At 37.9% G+C, this 21,453-nt stretch overlaps 2 protein-coding genes across 2 annotated transcripts in view; both read left to right on the forward strand.

The window, feature by feature from the left end:
- spire2 (spire-type actin nucleation factor 2) overlaps positions 1 to 3,556 on the forward strand; it is a 53,342-nt gene extending 49,786 nt beyond the window's left edge. The window contains exons 14-15 of the mRNA XM_084396354.1: positions 141 to 232; positions 2,657 to 3,556. Coding sequence (XP_084252480.1) covers positions 141 to 232; positions 2,657 to 2,873 — 309 coding nt within the window. The 3' untranslated portion in view covers positions 2,874 to 3,556. The remainder of the gene's footprint in view (positions 1 to 140; positions 233 to 2,656) is intronic.
- Positions 3,557 to 5,177: 1,621 nt separating this feature from the next.
- sntb2 (syntrophin, beta 2) lies at positions 5,178 to 20,981 on the forward strand. Its single transcript, XM_084397294.1, has 7 exons — positions 5,178 to 5,947; positions 11,172 to 11,373; positions 11,755 to 11,962; positions 13,793 to 13,935; positions 14,146 to 14,342; positions 15,228 to 15,406; positions 19,807 to 20,981. The coding sequence occupies exons 1-7, from the start codon at positions 5,401 to 5,403 to the stop codon at positions 19,897 to 19,899; spliced, it is 1,569 nt and encodes a 522-aa protein (XP_084253420.1). The 5' UTR covers positions 5,178 to 5,400; the 3' UTR covers positions 19,900 to 20,981.
- Positions 20,982 to 21,453: the final 472 nt, after the last annotated feature.

A 21,453-nucleotide genomic window follows, 5' to 3' on the forward strand; every position in this document is an offset into this window, starting at 1 on the left:
ATTATTACCTGCCTGCTCTCCCGTCATTTGAGGACCATGGGCTTCTTGTTTAAAATTGTTTGCTAAACTCTGTTTTCTCAATTAATTCTAATAACACATTATTTCAAACTCACAAACTCTTTAATTTGTCCTTTTAACAGATGAAGATTCCCTACAAAAAGATGGCACACATTCCAGTGTACACTGTGGGATTTCACAGCAGTGCGAAGAGTCACAAGAGTGATGTCTATAAGTGAGTAAATATATACTATGTCTAAGTTAAAGGATTACAGCCACATTCCACACTGGGAACAGTCTGTGCTCACATCCTAAAAAAAATGTTAACTATGCTTGTTTGTTATTCGCCCCACAGTTTAAAACACCAAATAGGCCTAAACTTCCAGTATATATTACTGTAGTCAGGGCTTGTCCAGTAAGCATTTGATGTGGGTTAAAATCAGTTTAACAATCAATATTAGCCTGTAGTTGCTGGTGATTACCAGTGTTTTACAAGTAAAATTGACACAACTTTGCATAAGTAGGAGACTTTATTTATGTCGACAGCATTCTGACTCAACCCTTTCTCCTCTCATCACACTCACTAATTAGTGCTCTGTAATTTTTTTTAGATTTTTCAAGGTTGTAAATAAAACAAAGATTATTGTGGTATGTTTTACAAGAAAATACAGTTTCAGACTTTCTACTTCAAAGTTTCATGTTTAATTGAATGTGTTACTTGCAGTTTCTTTGTAATTGTTAAATTTCCTAGCAATGTCTGAGTGAAAATTGTTTCTACACCATTTGTTTTTCAGTGTGGTGTTCAGCATGATTATTGCTTTTATTTAGGCTTTGTAAAAGCAATACAAACCCTAAGTAAAATTCCCCTAACCGTAATTATTAAATAACTCCGGATTTCTTTGTTCTACCATGAATAAAATGACAAATTGTACATCTAGTGTTGAGGTGTTGAGTGTCAGACTTACAGTTTATGGCAGTGGATAATAAAAAGGCATAAAAATCCCATAAATTGAAGGAGGGACCCAAGCTATATCTAGAGGTCAAGAGTGTTATTAAGTGTATTTAGCTGTAAAGTGGACCAACTAGTCAAGAAATGTGAAGAAATAAATTTTTGCAAGACAAAAATATTTTTAAATGTTCAAAACAGTTCTCTCACAACACAAGGTGGTTCACTAACATGGGATTCAACTTTTAAAAAGTGGTTGATCTAGTCTGTGTATTAGTGTACAGGTATGTGTATCAAGAGAAGGAGAGTGTATTTGAATACGTGTCGTTTTGTGATATCACCGCAACGCACATTGATGCATTAAAGAAAAAACAGTGCAAACTGTCTGAATGAAAAGGCTCTGTGCCAGTATTTTTAAGGATTAATGTGGGTTCAATATAAGTTAAGCTCAGTCAACATCACTTGTGGCAAAAAATAATTTAGTCCTGTCCCTTTTTTTCTTAAAAAATAAATAAAAAATCTGTAGTGAGGCATTTAGAATAAAAATAAATGAAGCTGATCAGTAAATGTTAAAATACTGTTGTGTTAACACGATTTTATTGTGAAAAATGGCTTACTAACCTTTTGTTATGTTAAGTTATATCAAATGTTATAACAATAATTGGATGTAGTGTTGCAACTTTTGTCAGATTGTTTTAAAGCAGCTTTACAGTGATAAACGGGAAAATGATGCTTTTCGGCTGTTGTTCAGCTGAAGTCAGTTCAGTGTTGGTTCAGTTCCGTTGTAAAAGATCATCAGTTATTAAATTAGTTCATTTCATCTATAAAGCAGTTCTGCATAAAATGATGTCATCGTCCAGTACAGTCAGATCAATAATATTGTTGAATATTAATGTAATGCCTAATTACCCCAAAACGACCATAACACGACGTCACAGCTCGAATAATACACAAGTTTTAACAGGAATGAATGTACGCTTAAAAAAAAAAAGAATTGGCCCCAAGTGTCTCACTGTAACCTAGATGTGTGCTTTTCTTTAAAGCAAAAGGGGTGTCAGCTTTTTTGTGTGTTAATCAACATTATGCCACAAATTCAGACGTAAAATTGAACACTGTTATTGAGCTGAATAAAGACACCATTGTCTTCTGTAGAGCTACTTTATATTTCAATGGAATTTGTTTTATAATTAAAGACTTTTTCAACAATAATACTTTTGGTAACACTTTATTTTTTATAGTGTCCTTGTAACACGTTACATGTAGTTATTTTAGTAATATCTATAAATGATGCATAATTGCATGTAACTAACCCTAAAACCAAACCCTCATCCTAACCCTACAGTAAGTACATATGTAGTTAATTATTATTACTCAGTACTTAAATGTATAATTACACTGTAATACTGGCACCTTAAAATAAAGTGTAACCCCAAACCCTGTAGCAAGTACATGTAGTTAATTAATATTACTCAGTACTTAAAAGTATAATTACAATAACAAGGACACCTTATAATAAAATACCATAGCCTACTTTTATTTTCTGTGAAGCTGTTTTTAAACAATCTATTTTATAAAGCACTGTATAAATAAATGTGAACTGTGATTGAGCTTAACTTGTATTAAACAGAATTCATAGTCATTTTATTTGCGACATGACTGGAGATCTGTCATTATACAGAATGTGTGTGTGTGTGTGTGTGTGTTTCTCTGCAGGTCTCTGTGTTCTCTCTCCAGACACTCAGTCGAGGAGGAGTTTCCACACCTGTACGCCGCAGGCTGCAACCTGAGAGACGTGTGCTCGGACTGCACCAAGTTTGTGGCCGATGTCATTTCCTCCAGTCGCAGAAGCTTGGACTTCATCAACAACACACCAAAACGAAATAAACGGACAACCTCGACATATACACAAACACGTCACAACCATGTGTGAATGTATCAACAGATGTCTGAATCGAAGCCTCTTCACAGACTCAGAAATATTCGCCGTGTTAGACGATATGAATCATTTCTGCCTTATCACCCCCTCCTGCACTATGTACATCTATCCACAAGACTGTCTGTATAGATTAAGCGAGGCAATGCTTCTCCAACTTTAGAAGAAAATGGTACAAAACCTGTCACTGGGATGGTACCCTTTACACACTTTTGGTACCGAGATGTACTTTTGAGGTACTAATATGCACTCTTCAGGTACAAAGGTGTACCTTTTGGAAGAGTAGCGCACCAGTGACAGCTTTTGTACCTTTTTTCTGAAAGTTTTGAAGGCTTATGGTAAAAAAAGACAATCCTTTTGCTTGATTTTTAGCTTGAAAATTATTATAACTGATCCAGGACTGTCCATGCTTAGCAGACATCCTTATACAGGACATCAGTAAATGCATATTTCTAATAGCAAATGTATTTTTATGCTATGGGACTCGATCTATTTAGCACCAGAGTGTTATGTAATTACCTTGGGACTGATTTGTGAAAGTGCAGGTCAGAATGAAGCAGATAATAGTATCTTATTCTCAATAGAATAAAGTGGCCTTTTGATCCGCAGCTCGAGCTCATGTTTAACTCACTCTTATTTTGTAAGGTCTGCAAGTCTGCAATAAAACCAGTGCCACAAAACTGCTGCTCTCTCCAATGTGCTTTTTTCCTATTTCAGAGGAGACACAAGGGCCATATTATTATATGTGTTATTGAAAAAGACTGTGGATGAACATCTCAAAACCTGTCAAGAACATCTTCAAGCCACGTTTTACCCCAAAATCAAAAGAAAAACACTACATTAACTTATATTTTGCTCAAAGAAAACAAATTATTTATTAATTTGTGGGCTTCTTTGCACATACGCAAGTGATGAAAAGGATTTACCATTTATTAACTGTAAATAAATGAACAATCTGTACATGAAAGCTGAGCCGAGCCATTTAGAGTATGAATAACACTTTAAAGCAAATGAGAACAGTCAACATCTTTTACTGAGTCAATATTATATTAGAGCTGACACATATGTGTTATATTGACCAGTAGATCTACCAAACATTTAACTTTAACACAACAACGCTTAGTTTCCTTCAGTCACAGATAAAAATAGATCATGATCGGCCAAACAAAATCTTACTGAAAGCTCATTTTTTGAGATATCAACCTGTTTAGATTTATGGCTTTGAATTTCTCACAGTTTTAGAGTAAAATGTGTTTTGGAAAATACATATGTCAAATAAAAATTGTGCAGGTTTCATAACAATAAATGTATATTTTAAAAAAAAATGTAAATCTTTTTTTCACTTCAGCAATAATCTGCCAAGTGTATTCTTTAAAGAGAGACCAAACTTAATGAGCTTCAAAGCATTCAAGATTTATGACAGTTTAAGTCCATGCTTAAAAAGTGAATAAATGGATTATAACTACTGCATAAATGTAATTTAGTACCATAAAATCCCTTTAAAATACAAAATATTAAATAAAAATCATTATCGGACTAAAATTTTGTACAATCATTTCATTGAAATACTAAAAAAATCTGTCATTTTACCAGTGTGTATGTACATCCAAAATATGTTATTTGTTTATGAATTGAGTTCTGCCACCATTAAAGAAGCAGTAATAGTCTATATAGCTAATATAGTCATCATGGCTTTCTCCAGAGATAGATATATAAATGAACTAAATTAATAACTTTTTACAACAAAAATTAACCATCACTGAACTTACTTAAGCTGGACTCTGACGCTATTTTTCTTCTAAAAAACAAACTTTGTTTCATTATTTTCCTGTTATCTCTGTAAAGCTGCTTTGATGCAATCTGTATTGTAAAAAGCGCTATATAAATAAAGGTGACTTGACTTGTCAGTATCAATCTACTAATGCCTAATACATTTCTTGGCAACAGCAACACCTGTGTTAGGCTAATGAATTATATTGCTTGGCAGATTAAATTATTTATTTGGTGCATTATTAATATGAATTAATTAATGATTAGATTTGAATAAATAAATTTTCAATGAGAGAGGCGGGGATTAAAAATAAAAGTTTTTCTACCCATACCAAAAGAAAAAGGACAATAGTAAATAAAGCAATACTACGGCGTTACAATATTTAACCATAATCAATCTGCACAGTTTTCTCCTTCCCCTGTTAAATCTCTGCTCAGCACAAACTCCAGCGGATTGTTGTCACTGTTGGCTTTTGTGAGGAGGGAGGAGACATAGTTTTAATTCCCCGCCCATCTCATGAATAATTAATTAGATACAAATCTAATGGTTATCTCCGCCGTCCGATCTAAGGATGTTTTTAATTTTATAGTTTCTTCGTGCAGTGATCACAAATTCAAAGCGCTGCAGAGATATAGCGATGTTTTAACTTATTAACAGACATAAAATCGGATCCTCTCGCTTCCTCTGGGGAAATGTGCGTGTGAGTGGGTGTGTCGAGAGAGTTTAAACTTTATGATGAGTTAAAGTTTGATCATGGCCGTGTGGACCCGCGCGGAGAAACAGGGTCATCTGGACCTGCTCCTGAGTGACCGCTGGGTCCGGGTCTCCGCGGAACTCACAAGGGACACTCTCACACTGACGGCGGAGGGCGAACCGGGCGGGCCCGCGGGATATTCGGAGCACAACTCGCATTTAAGAAACGGTGTTTCCAATGGCAACGAACAGAACCGAGATGTTTTTCAGAGCCGCGGGCAATACGACAGCCCGGGTCGGTTCAACGGGACCGGCTCAGACTCGGAGTCCAGCGTTTACTGTGACCCGGCGGGGCCGGAGGGGGTTCGGAGGGTTCGGATAGTCAAGCAGGAGTCCGGCGGACTGGGGATCAGTATTAAAGGGGGTCGGGAGAATCGCATGCCCATCCTCATATCAAAGATCTTCCCCGGTTTAGCGGCGGACCAGAGTCGAGCCCTGCGCGTCGGCGACGCGATCCTGTCCGTCAACGGCAGCGACCTCCGCGACGCCACCCACGACGCGGCGGTGCAGGCGCTGAAGAAGGCCGGGAAGGAGGTGACGCTGGAGGGTAAGACGATCACTCGAGCCGCGGGGATTCAGCAGGCCCGCACGAAGCGTCTGAGAATGACACACAGTTGGTCATTAATTTAGGCATTATTTTGAGTTCAAACTGTTTTCAACTGGTTAACAGTAACAGTAACAATTTTATTCTTTTAAAAGAAAGATAATTCAGGTCGATAAGAGGCCCGAGTTACATTAACATTTGAAAACCACTTAGAGAAGTTATGAAACTTATAGAAGTACATGAATATGTATTTTATGTTAATAAGCAGATCATTTATCTTGCTCCAATAGCAGATGATTATTAATGTTTCTCCAAACATCCGGCGGGAATGTGTGAGAATGGGATATAGAGAGAGGGAGATTGACAGTTGTACTTTGTAAGTTACTTGGCTATCAAGCCGATCTTCTCTGTTAATCGATTTTCATCATTGTTAATGTCTCCACAAAATCAAAATTTCATTTTGTTCTTTACAATTCCTATTTATTTATGGAATGCTGCAGTATTTATTATAAATTATTTCTCCGTGCACACATTTCATTTATTTAGTAATAAATGTGCCCATGTTATCTTTAATCAAAAACAATTACATTAATTTAGTTTGCAACACCCACTTTCTACAACCCAATCGATTCTCAATGGACAAAATCAAGTTCAACCCTACTTCATGCTTTATTGTTGTTTGTTGATGGAAACATGGCTATTCACACCGATATCACAAATCGATTTGATTTCAAATTCAAGCTCTTGATTTCATTTTGATTTGTTTGGATGTATATACGGTACAGCACATGTCAGTTTTTCATTAGTCTCTTAAAGAATTTTATAAACTATATATATATATGCATATTTTCAATCCTAATCAAATAGACCTAGACCACCACAGTGCAACAGAGATATGGAGACTGACGGTGAGATATGTGGAGCAGGTCCGCATAAGATGGGCTCTGCTCACAGTCACACATACATTATCCTCTGTGGCACTGGCCCAATTAAAATCAGAATTATATTTGATGGTCCTGGTGGATCTAATGAGATCTTAAAATGGCTTAGAAATGATCCCATGATGCTGCACAATACCAGTACTGGAATATTCCACTGGAAAACTGAAAAAGATGTGCATTTACAACACCGACATTATTACACTGAGGTAAATCAGCAACGAGTGATTAATTCAGCTGTGATTAGTGAGAAGGCGAGAAGAGCTTGCAGAAGGAATAGGATACTGACACAGACTATAATTCTGAAATGAAGAGAAATATATCCAGCCATAATTAGCAGCTTTCAATAAAAACATAACCCAGTGCCACGCTTGATAGTTCAAGAATCACTCTTCTAGGGTTTGAACCCGCAACCTTTGGGTTATTGACCTAATTGGTCGCAAATAGGTGTTGTTCCTGCTAATTGTTTTTTAAATCTTTTTTAATTGGAGGGGTTTTAATCTGACCATAGGGGTTGAAAGTTTTACTTTTAAACAATTGTGAAGAAGCTTTCTTGCTGCTTAAAAGTTAAAAATTTTCAGGGAATGTAACGCTCATGTTGCCAGAAATTGGTCATTATTATTAAAAGTAAATGGCTTTGCCAGTGCAAATTGCTGTCAGTGTGAATGCACACCATAGTCCACCCAGAATTCATGAGAATCATTTACTCGGTCATGCACATTTACTTCAGGAGAACACAAATGAAGAATTTGTTAAAATGTTTCCAGCTATGAAACACCAGACTGTTGATGTTTGTTAAAGCACATACAGCCAGCCTTATTCTTGTCCTGCAAATACTTGCACGCGTTCATCTATCCAAACTGAATTCCTCAAATGTCTTTGGCCCAGCCAAGTGTTTTTCTGCTCAAGTATCATTGAGAAACTATGTTCGTGTGTGTGTGTCTGTTTTTTTTCTTCTTACAGTCCTGTATGTTCAAACTTCTGTAACAATTAGCTAAATGCATCAGCTTTCCAAACATTAAAATATAATGTAAGAATTCAAGTATTTTATGTAGGTCATTAACTTTAATTTAATTAATTAACTTTAACTTAGGATGTTAATGTGACTTTTGGATCTTCCTGGTAAATGTTAAGCTTTCCAATGCATGCAAACACACAAAAACACAGTCGTACTTTACATCATAAAAAGTAAGTACAAGGACATTCCGTAAAAAGAAGCGAAGTAAAGCAGTATTTAGGGAGTAATGCAATATTGTAACACATTTAATTTAAAGGGGTGGTTTAATATGATTTCACTTTTCTAACTTTAGTTCGTGTGTAATGTTGCTGTTTGAGCGTAAACAACATCTGCAAAGTTACAACGCTCAAAGTTCAAAGCAAAGGGAGATATTTTCTTTTAAAGAAATCACTTTTTAAGGACTAAAACAAATGGCTGGTTGGGACTACATGACATTCCTCCCGAGTTAGTGACATCACCAACCTTAGAATTTACATAAACCCCGCCCCCCGGGAATGTGATTTATAGATTATCAAAACAGAATATGCTAATCAATGACTAGAAGATAACTACACATAAGCTACATAAATTCACCAACTAGCCATTCAGAAATGTTGTCTACATGTTGTCACTTCTTCTCGAGACTCTCCATCTTTCTGACTCCGGTTTGAACATAAAAGGCTAAAAGTTTTTGAAATTTCCAGTGCACGTCTGTGAGGTAAAATGACACAAGCCGTTGAAGCTCCGCCCTCTGTGCCGGGAGCAGCAGCTCATTTGCATTTAAAGGAACAGACACAAAAACGGTGCGTTTTACTATAACATGCTATATAAAAATATCTGTGGGGTTTTTTGAGCTAAAACCTCACATACACACTCTGGGGACATCAAAGACTTATTTCTTGTGAAAAGGGCATTATACCACCCCTTTAAAGGGTTAGTTCACCCAAAAATTAAAATTCTGTCAGTAATTACTCACCCTCATGTTGTTCCAACCGCGTAAGACCTTCGTTCATCTTCGGAACAAAAATAAAGCTATTTTTGATGAAATCTGAGCCATGTTTCACTCCTCCATAGGCTTCTATGTGACCGAAACTTGCTGGCCCAGAAAAGTTATTAAAGAGATCGTTAATATAGTCCAAGTGACTCCAGTGGCTCAATCTTAAGTATATCAAGCGACGAGAATACTTTTTGTGCACAAAAACAAACAAAAATAACGACTTTATTCCACTATTCATTTCCTTCTCTCTCGACCTCTAGTTGGTTCGCGTAGTGTTTTTGCGCAGCGCGTCTGTGTTACACGTCACCACGTAGGCTCACTATTGGCCGACGCCGGTCATTTGTGTGATGCGTGATGACGTGCAACACAGACGCGCAGCGCAAAAACACTACGAGGCCCAGAGAGAAGGAAATGAAAAGTGGAATAAAGTCGTTATTTTTGTTTGTTTTTGCGCACAAAAAGTATTCTCATCGCATGATAAACTTAATGTAGTGCCACTGTAGTTACTTGGACTATTTTAACGATGTTTTAATAACTATTCTGGGCCGGTGAGTTTCGGTCACACTGGAAGCCTATGGAGGAGTCAAAATTCTGTCAGATTTCATCAAAAATATCTTAATTTGTGTTCCGAAGATGAACGAAAGACTTACATGGTTGGAACAACATGAGGGTGAGTAATTACTGACAGAATTTTCATTTTTGGGTGAACTAACCCTTTAATAGTAACATACCCCAACACTAGGGGTGTAACAGTACACAGAAGTCACGGTTCGGTACGTACCTTGGTTTTGGAGTCACAGTTCAATACGAGTTCAGTACAACAGGAAAAAGCAACAAATCCCCAATGCTAGGTTTCTTTTCATTTATTTTGCACAGACAGTAGTGCAAATGACAGTTTGTTCCACCTAGCGGCATTGAGTCCCCCCTGAGGTAGTTTTACGAACTATTTGCTTGTCTTTATTTCTTATTGTATAGCTTATTATACTTTAAGTAAGGGATAATGTACATCCAGCCGGTTGTTCTCTCAGAATAAACCCCCGACAGGGTGATGAGGATCCTGACGCGAAGCGGAGTTCAAGTTCAAACTAGACGGATATTTAAGAGATACATATACAGTCTTACCACTTAATACACAGCATTTCCCCACATAAATAATTATGGAGATAAGGGATATTGATTTCAGATTAAACTGTTTTAAAATCGAAAATCGTACCTGTTTGTTATCCTATAATCCAACAGTGTACAAAACAATAGTCACAAAATGGCAACAGCTGCATTTGTATAAAAAGAGAGCGAGCGAGTCCACAATATTGGATGGCATAATTAAATAACTTTACACAAAATATTGATTTGACTGGATTTTAATATTTTATTAGCTCACCAAAGGCAAAACTTCCATTAAGAAAAAACGTTCAGTGACCCGGATGAGCCTGCGTTTCTGTTTTCAGCGGCTGTTATCTGGGAAAAACTTACCGCTGGATGGCGCGATTGACCAATCAGAATCAAGTATTCCACAGAGCCGTGTAATAATAATGGATGTTGATCATTAAAACTGACATTTAACAAAAAGATACAGGGCTGTGTCATTTTATTTGATTATACATGTCCACAGTGAAGACAATCAGAGATAATCAGTGGATTGCCTGTGACTATTCGTCATCTGACTGTATACACCGAACCTTGACATCCGCACCGTGACAGTATTTATTCCTAATATCTTTATTATTAATCTGTATACTATCTTTATTCTGTTAAATTCTTTTATATGTTTAAAATAAAAAATGCATGAAATACACAGATTTTTATCGAACATCCTCAATATAAACATCCACGTACAATTTTTAAATCTTCCAGAACATGCTTGACATGACATTGTAGACAAAAACTACATTTGAAGTTTAACAATATGATTTGACGTTGTTTCACCAAACTGCTCTCTATTGGTTTAGAGGATTTTTTTCTCCAAACATCCCTCTATCATTCTTTTTCATAGCTTATTAGTGTTGTTTTTCCTTATTCATGCATGTTTCTGTAGTGTTTTAATGTGTCAATAAACTTTAAGAAGCAGCTACAATATGTTTATATAATGCAGTATGTATGAAATGGATTAGTATGTGTGTGTGTGTGTGTGTGTGTGTGTGTGTGTGTGTGTGTGTGTATGTGTGTTATTAGCCCAGGGCTGTACAGTGCAACCTATATGTGACGAAATGAGAGCCTTGTCAATGAATGCAGTCTTTTTCTTTTGGATGTTCCTGAGAGTGAACTGTCAGTTAAGGCTGTATGTTTTGTGTGCAGTGAAGTACATCAGGGAGGTGTCTCCACTCTTTAAGAAGTCCTCTATGAGTGCTGATCTGCCTTGGGATGGACATCTTCAGTCTCCAAACCTCAGCGGCAGCGACGAGTCGCCCAAGAGCAGTGTAACTCGTGACAGAAAGGTCATCCCGCTTAAAATGAGCTTCATCAGCCGAAACCTCACCATGCCTGACCTGGAAAACAGGTGTGTGTGTGTGTGTGTGTGTGTGTGTGTGTGTGTGTGTGTGTGTGTCTAAGATTACAAAAGTACCCAAAAGCAGCATTTTGTTCCTGGGGTTGAGTATGTCATTTGGATTTGAATCTCATAAAAACATTTCCAGGTTATGTTTCACACCAAAATGAACTCTAGCTTGCTGTGAATTATTAGTTCAACCAAATATTATTCATGATATTACAATAATGACAGTATTTGCTTATAAAAATAGTCAAATAAATACATAGAAACTCTGGTATTATTTTGTACATTCAAAAACATCGATACTCAACTCATTACTTTCAAGAAGTGCTGATTATATAATTACTTGTAACCCCAGCACTGTTTTCAGTAATGCTTTGTTTTGTACAGGTTGCTGGAGCTTCACTCTCCGGACGGCCAGCACACTGTGGTGTTGCGGTGTAAAGACGGGGCCACTGCTCACTCCTGGTTCACGGCCATCCACACAAACATTGCTGCCCTTTTGCCACAGATGCTGGCCCACATCAACTCCTTCTTGAGCAACCCTAGCGCCAACACACACTGCACGCTCAAACACATCGGCTGGCTGGCAGAGCAGGTATCTCACACACACACATTAAAGGGTAACTCTCGCCAAATTGCAACCTAGGCTATTTTTGTTAATCGAGTCAAACATTCGTGTAAAAGCATAATTAGAATGGAAACGCCATTTTTAAGATTGACCGTATAACTCGTAGGTGCAATAAAATTAAACTTTAAATAGTGTTGCCGAATTATTTTTAAATCTCATGTTCTTGTTTTACTTCATCAATCAGTTTATATTATATAAAAATAATTAGATTAAACTAGTCTATCCTTATCTTAATAAATGACATTTACTTCCTTTTAGTTTTGTAGGATGTTAGTAATATTGTTTAATTCTGTTCCCCCGTACAGGTCTGCTTATTATACTGCGTTTTTAAGGGGCTTGTTTTGCTCTTTTTTTTTTGTGATAAATGGCAACCTTTCACCTTTTCACCTTTCACCTTGAGAGGGAAGAGTTCAGAAGTAACTAGAAGGAGCTGTATGCAAACTGAACAGCAGCTTCTGTTAGTCTTGACTAAGTAGTTTAAATTATACACACCTTGTAACTGCGTCATTATTTTACTGTAACCCTGTGAAGACTGACACACCGCCGCTCAGCCTTTCATATTCGCCTGTGTGTGTGTGTGTGTGCATGCGCACGTCTTTTGCATCATTAAAAATGTGATCTGTTAATTTGAGTGTCAAGTTGAGAGGTTTGTCGAATCAAAAGAAGATTTTATCAGCTGGTTCCAATCAGTGGCCGACTGGAGTTAGAAAAATATAATGCGCGCTGTTGCATCCTCAATATTTAATCATTTTGCCTCAGATACAGGATTATGTATATGGAAGTAAAATAAGACCAAATGTTTTGATACAAAAAAGCTTGTTGAATTGCACTAATTGAAAAAAATATGCATTGCAATAAAGTGCTTGCATTTTAATGCATTGTATTTTTAGGGCTTGCATTTTTATGGGCTGAAATTCAACATGGTTTAAGCTGTGAATATTTCAATTCAAAACATTTCACACACATTTTCATTATTAAAAATTCAATAATCCATACTCGCCTTTCAGATTTCACTTCCAAAATATTACTTCTGTTTAGAAATACAACCTATAATATTCGACAGGCAATTTTCGGTCAATTTTATTTCACTTTACAAATTCGCCTCTACAAATTCAGTGGTTCAAATTCGACAGAAAAATTCAACATTTCACATCCGGGAACTGCAGGAAAAGCAGTAGAGTTTCAATGCATGATCTCCGTAGCTCCGTAGCATCATGCCTGACACCTACATGAACACTTTACAGTTAGTTTTATGACTGTAAGTCATTCTTCTCAAATGCTATTGAGGTTTCGTCAGTATATCACTGGGAAACGCTAAGCATGAAACTTTGCGCGTTAAATTCAGATTCTGAGTCCATCTGAGCATGCATCACATCAGATTATAGATTTATTTAATTAAATCACAGCCTTTTGCAATCTGATGACGGCACCTAGCCAAATCATGCTTTCAATTTGAGTTTGTTTGACATGCTTTGCCAAAGCAGTAACACAAAACAACATTAGAGACCTTTTATGTTATTATGAGAAGTGTAAAAATATTTTCTGTCCATTATGAAACTTTTGTAACCAAAGTCTATCTAATGAATGGGAAACACCAGTGTGTGTGCCGGTAAATACCGTACTTGTATATCCACATTTTTTTATTTAAAGCTGTGCGATAATCTATTTGCATATAGTAATGTTCCAAGCAAGACAGTTGCCTGGTTTACAGCATTAGTTGAGAGATATTTTTTTCCTTTGCATATGGAAACTGTATGGATTATGAATTCAGTGGCTGATTGTTGTGTTTGTGTTTAGCTTGAGCTGGATGGCGGGCGGCATCAGCACAGACGTGTCGTCATGGCGCTCACAGAGAAAGACATCTTGCTGTTCCAGTCAGTGCCGTGGACGTATGAGAGCTGGACCTCTCCTCTCTTAACACACCCACTACTCGCCACACGGTAAAACTCTAGCTTTAGCAAAGTTTTAAGCATTCGTAATTTAGTATTTCCACCCTATCTGTGACCCCTCCATTAAAACAGGCTGCTTAACATCTTTTTTTGTTGTTGTTGTTGTCTTCCCGGCCTTTTATTAAAATATAAATAAGTTTAGCTTCTGAATAAACTCACACTGCTCTGCCTCGGCTGTTTTGTACTTGGTTCTGTCCACAGGCTCGTTCACTCAGGCAGCGTCCGCAGTTCTCCGGCTCTGGGTGGAGATTTGGTGTTTGCTACACGTACAGGCACAGGTCGAGGGATCGAGTCTCATGTGTTTCGTGTGGAGACGCACTGGGATCTGTCCACTTGGACACGTGCACTGGTGCAGGGCGGACATTCGGCTGCTGAACTCATCAAAGAGGTTTCCATAGGTGTGTGTGTATGTGTGTGTGTGTGTGTGTGTGTGTGAATATACAAATAAGAAAGGAACTGACCAGTTTCCTTTTTTATTTTGACCTCATAGTAATAATAAAACTCGATCTTCTGGTGAAACTGACATACTTCTCTCTGGTGACATATGCAGGACTTCTCTGATCATTTAGTTCACTTAAACCCCGCCCCTGCAAGCTTGTGTTCATATGCCTCAAGTTTTGAGTGCAACACCCACATCTTAACATCCAATCAGCAACAGCCTCGGTTGAAATGTTAATAGGTTAATGTTTTTTTTTTTTTTTTTTTGATTGTGGTTATGATGGTTAATACATGTTCACTGTACCATATCATACCAATTGCACTGAAATGATGCAGTTTTTAATCACAAGACTTTTTGTAATTTAACAATTAATGAATTAATTAATTAAAAGACAGATAAAATGCTTTTAATTAATTCATTATTTAAAATGTCCTTTTAATGTTATACACTGAATGGATATTAATCTTACAAGAACCAGAATAAAGTGTAAGTCACACTTTATTCTGGTTCTTGTAAGATTAATATCCATTCAGTGAGTACAACATTTTAAGTACATTTTATTGAGAATTCTGTCCAAATTCATTCCTGTGGGATGTTCTGTAATGCTTGTCTGAGTAACCATGGGGCTTAGCACAGGGATAACTGAGTGGGTAAAAAGCTGGATTGAGAGATCTTGCTGTATTTGCCTCTTATTTCCCTGTGTTGTGGAACAATAGCTGGCTGGAGGAAATGTTGGAAATATTTAGTGTTTTCCTTCCTGAGTTCCAGCCAGGCAATAAAATATAGTCACATTAATTCACCCTCTCATGGTTCATATCTGTGTATGTTTGTCTGCACTCCTCAGGCTGTGTGTTGAACGGACAGGACGTTTGTCTGATCCTGCATTATGACAGAGGTTTCACCGTGACACGGGAATCTGGTGAATCTGTGCTGTTTCACTTCCCCTATGAGCGGCTCAAAATGTCTGCAGATGATGGAGTCAGGAATCTTTACCTGGACTTTGGTGCTCCAGAGGGCGAAATGGTATGACATGAAATATCATATTTACCTGTGATGATGTCATGAGATGGACATACAATTCTGAAGTCCCTAATGTCATTAAGAATGAAAGTCTGTTGGTCTACTCTGACTTCTGATCTAATGAGAAATATATATTTAGGGGTGTAACGGTACACAAACATGACGTTTCGGTACGTATAGGCATTTTTACTGCGTGATAAATATAAGCAGCACGGCACAACGTTCATATGTTCATTGTCTCTAAATTATGACCAGAAATGGATAAATATTAAGTCTGCTGTTTAAATCAAATAAAGAATCAATGTAGAAGAATAGTTATTATGTGAATATACCAATTCTGATTTGAAGCTTGTGACATAACCCGCACATCGACCCGATCACTTGTTTAGCGTTCATGTAAACACTACATTCAGATTCATCAATGGGAATGAATTCAGGGTGTCATAAACACTCAACAATCCTAAGCAACTTGTGTTTTTGTTGTTGCTCACTCTTTTTTCTGTTTTCTGCAGCAACTGAGCACTTTTCATATTCTTTATTCTGGCTGAAGCACTTTTGTTTCAATCTATAAGAATAATATAATCAGCCTATGTTATAGTTTTAAGTTAAAGATATTAATATTAATAAGTTGAGAGTTTTAAGTTAATTTGACATTGATTTCACATTTGTAGGTACAGGCATTCGTTGTGGAGGACGTTCTTGGCAGTTTTTCGGAGGCTTTTATACTTTTCATGTTCATACCGGAATTGTACCGATCGACCGAAATTAAGAAATATATCGTGATATAAATTTTGGCCGTATCGTCCAGCCCGACTCTAAATGCATCCTTAGTTTCCTGTGCAATGAAGGAAACAACAGATGGATCCTTCGCGACCTTGCCTATCCCAAAATTCATGGCGCACCAGTGACGACAGGATGTTTTTGAGAGAAATTGCCTAATTACATGTTTAAACATAAGCATGTTACAACTTACATATCTGCATCTAATCTAAATATCTAATGATACAAATGTAAAAATGAAAACACCCTTTAAATCGGTTCAAATGTTGACTTATATCTTACTAAGATGCAATTATATATAGTTTATACTCTATTATATACAGAGATGGACCATGGTGAACATATTTAGAGAGTTTGTGAACCTCTGTTTTGTTTTCAGAGTTTAATATAACTTTTTTTTAAAGTCCAGTACAAACGCTGCAGTCACTCATCAGCAGCTGACACAGTTGCGAGGCGAAAAGAACAATCTTCCGTAGGCCAGACCGTCCCATTTATGGAGACCTTCATGGCCTTCGAAGTCTGTTTCCTTTAAAGAATGTACTCTCAAATCCAAACTGGGACACAGCTATAGTCTTGCATCCATTTTGACATGCTTTTCGTCAAATTAATGTGTGCGTTATTTGAGAACGGTTTGTTTTATAAAAAAGATTTTGATAATTTTTTTTGCCATTATGGTCTGAATATGATCAGAGCCAATTATACTGAAAAACATTATGAGATGGATATGAATCTAGGATACATTTGAAAAGTGTATTTATTTATTTATTTATTTGGAAAGTTGAAATCAAATCATCTTGAGAGGAAATAGTTTTTTTTTAGCCCTTAGGATTCAAAAGTTGTTAGCATAAACATTGGTGGTGCTAGAGGGATTGAGTTAGAGACTCCAAATTTGCAGTGGTTAATGTTGATACTGCACATAATTTACGCTATATGGTCAAAAGTATTGGGACTCTTTAATTTTTTTTATTTAGTTGTTTCAGTCAAACCCATTGCCCGTGGTGCTGTGATAAGATGACACCTTTGCAATAAGTCAGTTTGTGAAATTTCATCCCTGCTAGAAATTCCACAGTCAACTGTGAGTGATATTATTGGACAGTGGAAGCATGTAGAAACAGCAGCAACTCAGCCACAAAGCAGAAGACCACGTAAAGTCACAGAACGATCTGGTCATCGAGTGCTGAGGCGCATGGTGCGTTAAAGTCACCAACTTTCTGCTGATTCCACTGCTAAAGAGTTCAAAACTTTTTTTGGCATTAATATCAGCACAAAAAACTGTGAGGCGGGAGCTTCGTGGAATGGGTTTCCATGGTCGAGCAGCTGCATGAAAGCCTCACATCAACAAGTTCAATGCCAAGCGTCGGACGGAGTGTGTGAAGCGCATCACCACTGGACTCTGGAGCAGTGGAAACTTCGAATCACGCTTCTCTGTTTGGCAGTCTGAATGGTCTGGGTTTGGCGGATGCCAGGAGAACGTTACCTGCCTGACTGCATCGTGCCAACTGTACAGTTTGGTGGAGAAGGGTGTTATTGAGTGTGGGGATGAGTTAGCTTCCAGTGAAGGGAATCTTAATGCTTCAGCATGCCAAGACATTTTGGACAATGCTATGCTTCCAACTTTGTGGGACAGTTTGGGGACGGCCCTTTTCTATTCCAGCATGACTGTGTCCCAGTGCACAAAGCAAGGTGAATAAAGACATGTTTGGTGTGGAAGAACTTGACTGACCCACACTAGCCGCGTTTCCACTGTCGGGCCAGGGCCGGGCCAGGGCTTTAAACGGGCCGTGCCGGGCTAATAGCCTCGGGCCAATAGCACCGGGCATGCGTTTCCACTGTCGGGCCAGAAGCTCCACAGCGCTTCACTAAAACACGCCCGTAACACGCCTCTCTGGGACAACGTCACACTAACCCATCATTTCACCAACAAATGGAAGTTTTATAAGAAAACTAATCAGAAATCACTGGAAACAGCGTTGAAAACAAACACGATAAAAGCGGCCGTTTGCTAGCTTTTTTGTTTGTTTGTTTGTTTAGCAGCTTCTTGAATATTTAAAACCCACGCATCGATGTTTTACCACAGGTTTACAATAAAAAGTGATACATTGATCATAATGAATTAATTTATGTAAAAATTGCACATTAGTCACTCAGAAATAAATTACCGTTAGGTCTATTTCACAAAAGAAAGAGGACACACTTACTTTTTCAGTCGCGTCTGTTTCTTTATAACTTAGTTACAGGACATATTTACATCACATTTAGAAAAAATGATAATTTCTACAAATATATGCCATACGACCTGAGGAGCTTTAGCACTCTCTCGACTCCCATACAGATATTTTCAGTCAGAGAAACAGAGGAAGCTCCCGAAAATGACAGATAAAATAAAAACATGACTGTGATAGCCTTTAAGATTGGTCTGATTTTTTACTATGCGTATCTTCAAGCGTTTACTATGTTTACTATGGTAACGGCTAGCGCGCATAGTCTTTTGCATCACAAACAGAAGGCATTCAAACATGAACGCGATTTAAATTATTTTATTTTTAAGTCTTAAATGCTGACAGAATCATCCGGCGCTGCCGTCTCCCAATGGTAAACTCTTCCTCTGTTGGTAACCACTCCTCTAGCCCGAGCTGGCCCGCTTTGGCCCAAGGTATTCGACGGGCCAGAAATCCTGGCCGTTGGCCCCGAGTAAGCCCCGATCAAGCCCCGGAAGTGACAGTGGAAACGCGACTGGCCCTGGCACGCACTAGCACGGCCCGGCCCTGGCCCGACAGTGGAAACGCGGCTACTGAGCCTCAACCCCATCCAACACCTTTGAGATGAACTGGAACGGAGATTGCGAGCCAGGCCTTCTCGTCCATGATCAGTGCCTGACCCCTGATGCTCTACTGGATGAAAGGGCAAAAAATCCTCACAGAAACACTCGAAATCTGGTGGAAAGCATTCCCAGAAGAGTGGAAGCTGTTATAGCTGCAAAGAGGGAAACAAGCCCTCCATATTAATAATGTCTATGTATTTTGAATGCAATGTCATTATTGGTGTAATGTTCAAGTGTCCCAGTACTTTTGTCCATATAGTGTGTGTGTGTGTGGACTCATAATCAACATTTCAATTTAGATGAATCGCATGTCATAGGATATCACAGGACAATTTCAAATGAATGTGAAGATATAATTTGCAGCTCATAGTTTTATTTACCTGAAGCATTTATCTTGAGGTCCTTTTCATTTGATCATTTATTTCTATAATATGTAATAATAAAAATATTAAACTTTATTTTATATAGCGCCTTTAAAGCAGTTTCTCAAGGCACTTTACACAATAAAAATACAAAGAGAGAGAGAGAGAGAGAGAGAGAAAAACAAAGCATACAAAAAACAAGAACACACTAGAATACAAAATAATTAAAACCACCAAGAAAAAGCTAACCTAAAAAAAAAAGAGTTTTTAAATTGTATTTAAAAATGCTTCGATTTTGTCCATCTTTAATATGAGAAGGAAGTGCATTCCAGAGTCTGGGAGCATCGGGTGAGAACGTCCTCCCGTTCAGATCGCAAACCAAAATGTTTTGTAGAAAGGAAACTAAAGTAAGGACTTTTTTCTCGTTTTCTCTTTTGTAGGTGTTTGAGCTTCACTCGGGGCCGAAGCCTGTGGTCTTCGTGCTTCATTCCTTTCTCTCCGCCAAACTGGCTCGCTTGGGACTGCTCACATAAAACCTACAGGAAATGATCGAGGTTCCTTTATTTCTTTGCTTTATTGACAGCTACTATTTTACTCAAGCAGTGTTTTCATAGTTCCACTTGTCCTCTAGCCGACACATTTGTTCAGTTGTTGTTGTTGTTGTGTGTGTGTGCGTGTGTGTGCGTGTGTGTGTTTGATACCAATCTTTCATTTGAAAGTCACGTGTCTAGTATCTGTAAAACCGCATTTTTCCATCTTAAAAATATATCTAAATTACGTCATATGCTCTCATTGACAAATGCGGAACAATTAGTCCATGCGTTCATGACCTCAAGGCTAGATTATTGTAATGCTCTACTGGGTGGTTGCCCTGCACGCTTAATAAACAAACTACAGCTGGTTCAAAACGCAGCAGCTCGAGTTCTTACCAGAACCAGGAAGTATGACCATATTAGCCCGGTTCTGTCAAAACTGCACTGGCTCCCTATTAAACATCGCATCAATTTTAAAATATTGCTGATTACTTACAAAGCACTAAATGGTTTAGCTCCGCGGTACTTGAGCGAGCTCTTAACGCATTATACTCCTTCACGTCTATTGCGATCTCAAAATTCCGGCCAGTTGATAATACCTAGAATATCTAAATCGACTGCTGGCGGTAGATCCTTTTCCTATTTAGCACCAAAACTTTGGAACAGCCTTCCTACCATTGTCCGGGAAGCAGACACACTCTGTCAGTTCAAATCTAGATTAAAGACACATCTCTTTGACATAGCGTTCACATAATACATTATAGACTTCTATAATTCAATATTAGGCTGCATAGATTAGGTCAGCTGGAACCGGGAACACTTCCCATAAATCCTGATGTACTTGTTACATCATGAGAAGAATGGCATCTACGCTAATTTTAGTGTCTTTGTTTATCCCAAGGTTTTCCCGCAGCCTGCCGGATCCAGGCCGTTTCCAGATCTGATGAAGGACCTTCGCCTGGACCCGATGTCAATGCAGTGCTGAAGGGCCAACTAGTCTCTCCCTATGGAGGATCCCTTTCCCACTCTACAGATAACGCGTCGTCGGGAAAACTCAATTTGCGTATCTACCCCGAATTGATAAAATAAAATAAAATTCTGAATCAAAACTATAAGGAAACACCAGTAATTTGTTTAGGCTTGGTTTGTAGGGAATTCCAAACCTGCACACATATATTCAAACGCACATAATTATAGAACCCGTTCTTAATGCGCATCTGAACGCCATCAGCGTTTCTCACAGGTTCGCTAAAGTCTGTGTAGAGAGAATGGTGTCGTCTTGGCGGCCCTAATTTAAAAACAAATGATCGTTGCGACGGAAGCGAATCAATCAAAACTAACTTTAGCTGGAAAATAACTTTATTAAAGAACCGCTATAAAGCCAAAACAATCTTACGTTAAATTATACATTTATCTCTGTAAAGCTGCTTTGAGACAATCTACATTGTTAAAAGCGCTATATAAATGAAGATGACTTGACTTGACTTGTGTGTGTGTGTGTGTGTGTGTATGTGGCTTCCTAAAGCAGAATACAATCTTATTTTCCTCTGATCA

This window comes from Rutilus rutilus (assembly GCF_951802725.1).
Source record: "Rutilus rutilus genome assembly, chromosome: 23".
NCBI lineage: Eukaryota > Metazoa > Chordata > Actinopteri > Cypriniformes > Leuciscidae > Rutilus > Rutilus rutilus.